The 2,538-nt window shown below is 41.5% G+C and overlaps 1 gene segment (V, D, J or C); it reads right to left on the bottom strand.

The window, feature by feature from the left end:
* Nucleotides 1–1,038: 1,038 nt before the first annotated feature.
* On the bottom strand, nt 1,039–1,529 carry LOC110288728. The segment is given in 2 exon segments: nt 1,039–1,361; nt 1,475–1,529. Coding segments are annotated over 2 exon segments (378 nt in total).
* Between the last annotated feature and the right edge of the window lie 1,009 nt (nt 1,530–2,538).

Here is a 2,538-nt window from a genome sequence, read left to right as displayed (position 1 = left end):
ATCTATGACCTGATCCTCCTGTTGCACTACTTCTCAGCATCGACACATCTAGCTTTCTTACTGTTCATGAGTATATCTGTGGAGGTTGCTTCTAGCTTTCTGATTTGTTTTCTTTATTTTCTAGGTCTACAGGCTAGGTGTATTGAGTGATAGAATAGGCTTCTCCTCAAGTGCCAGCATGCAAAGAAAGAAGAGTCACTAAAACATTAAATGCCATCATTGGTTTAAGGTGTGTAAGCACTGTGGGCTTTTTCTGTGGGTAGGAATGGCAGAGCCATCTGGTTTAACCATCACTATATTCCACTAACAGAGCCCTTGTTTGAGTCACAGGTTGTTTTATACTTTCTACTCTGTACTTTTTCAGCTTCCACTTGCTAATCTGCTTTCTCAGTTAAGATTGTTTTTTATTTAATTTTATGGATGAGTGGTTTTACTTGCATTTATGCATGACAATGTGCATGCCTGCACCCAGGAAAGTGAAAAGAATTCAGAAGACTCCATAAAACTGGAGTTAAAAATGGTGGTGAACCACCACATTCATGCTAAGAACTGAACCCCAGTACTGTGCAATATCAGCCACTGTGCCTGTTTTGCCATCTTTCTAGCCCTTCCTAAAACCTTTCCCAAGATTTCCCACACTCTTTCTCCCTTTTACTTTGAATTCAACTCTCATGGGTCATCCATGTTGACACAAGTCGAAAACTTCTAAATATCCACCTTTCCACAGAATCCCCCTTAACCTCCTTTTGTTTCAGAATTTTACTTTTATGAAACTGAAAGTAATTATTTTGGGGGGTTTTCTTCTATAGTTTTAAAGAATCTTTGATCCCTATCTGTGATGAAGTTCAGAGCTCTCACCGTTCTAATGATTTTGGTTTAACTAGCAAATCACCCAGGCTTTCAGTCATGGATTTTCTCAAATATTTCCCTCTTTATACACTAAGTTTGCCTGTGACATTTGAGAAATATATAGAGTGGGTGACTAACGAGGAGAAACAGCTGGGGCAGCCCAGCCTCTCCCTTCTGCATCCATGGGGTTTATGTTATCACTTGTATCACTGTGGGAGGAAACTGATAATACTGTACACAGTAATAGTCTGCATAATCTTCAGACTCCAGGCTGCTGATGGTGAGAGAATAACCTGCCCCAGACCCACTGCCACTGAACCGTGATGGGACCCCATCTTCCAAGTTGGTTGCATAAGAGATCAGGGTCTTAGGAGATTTCCCTGGTTTCTGCTGCAACCAGCTTAAATCACTGCTAATGCCCTGACTTGCACGGCAAGTGATGCTGACTGTTTCTCCCAAAGATACAGNCATGGAGGATGGAGACTGGGTCATCTGGATGTCACATCTGGCACCTAGGAGTGGAGACATAAAGAATATCTACATACTTAAGCATTATAAAAGATGATTTTCTACAAAAGCCAGTCAACACTAACCACAGTGAAATTCCCATGTAAGTTCATTTTACCTGGAAACCACAGTAACAAGAATGCAAGAAATTGAGCAGGAGCCCTCATGTCCATGCTGAGTTCTGACTGCTATGACATTGGCACAGTATATGTGTGACTAGTATATGAAGAAGTCCCCAAGGCTATACAGTGAGAGCATGCAAATCATTGGGAACCAGTTAGCATGGGGAATAGCTGCGAGGCTTACTCATCTCAGCACTTTGCATAAGCCCAGTGTTCCCAGGCACCTGATGTCAAACCACTTGCATTTCTCTAGAGAATAAATTTCTTTTCAAAGATTAAAATTATACATGACATTGTAAATGTAGGTACTCTCTATTTTGAATAATATAATTCAAAGATATACTGGGGTAACATAGAACAATATTGTACTGGCTAGTTTTGTGTCAACTTGACACAGCTGGAGTTATCACAGAGAAAGGAGCTTCAATTGAGGAAATGCCTCCATGAGATCCAACTGTAAGGCATTTTCTCAATTAGTGATCAAGGGAGAAAGGTTCCTTGTGGATGGGACCATCTCTGGGCTGGTAGTCTTGGTTCTATAAGAGAGCAGGCTGAGCAAGCCAGGGGAAGCAAGCCAGTGAAGAACATCCTTCCATGGCCCCTGCATCAGCTCCTGCTTTCTTACCTGCTTGAGTTCCAGTCCTGACTTCCTTGGTGATGAACAGCAGTATGGAATTGTAAGCTGAATAAACCCTTTCCTCCCCCAACTTGCTTCTTGGTCATGCCTAAACCCACTGATTTTCTCAGGGCCTGGATTAGAGTGATGTGGGAGAATAAACACCTAGTTATAAATCAGTTTCTTCAATACACAGAGTACAGTCCCCATAAGAAGTACCACACAAGCAGCTTTTGGATTAATAGTAATGCTGCTTTCTCTGCCTCTTCTCTCTACTCTCTGCTGATATCTAATACCTGTATCTGTATCTCTGATCTTGAAGACTTGGAAGACATTTCTGAGTTCTCTCATGATAGTCTCAGGATCTCAGGAAGATTCAGTCAGGACAATTTCAGTGAATGTTAATAGAAGAATGGCAGTTCCCCTCAACTTAAAACAAGTGAA

This window comes from Mus caroli, unplaced genomic scaffold, assembly GCF_900094665.2.
Source record: "Mus caroli unplaced genomic scaffold, CAROLI_EIJ_v1.1 scaffold_13344_1, whole genome shotgun sequence".
Classification (NCBI taxonomy): Eukaryota; Metazoa; Chordata; class Mammalia; order Rodentia; family Muridae; genus Mus; species Mus caroli.
The sequence above is the reverse complement of the archived record's forward strand: the minus strand, read 5'-3'. Positions and strand labels throughout refer to the sequence as shown.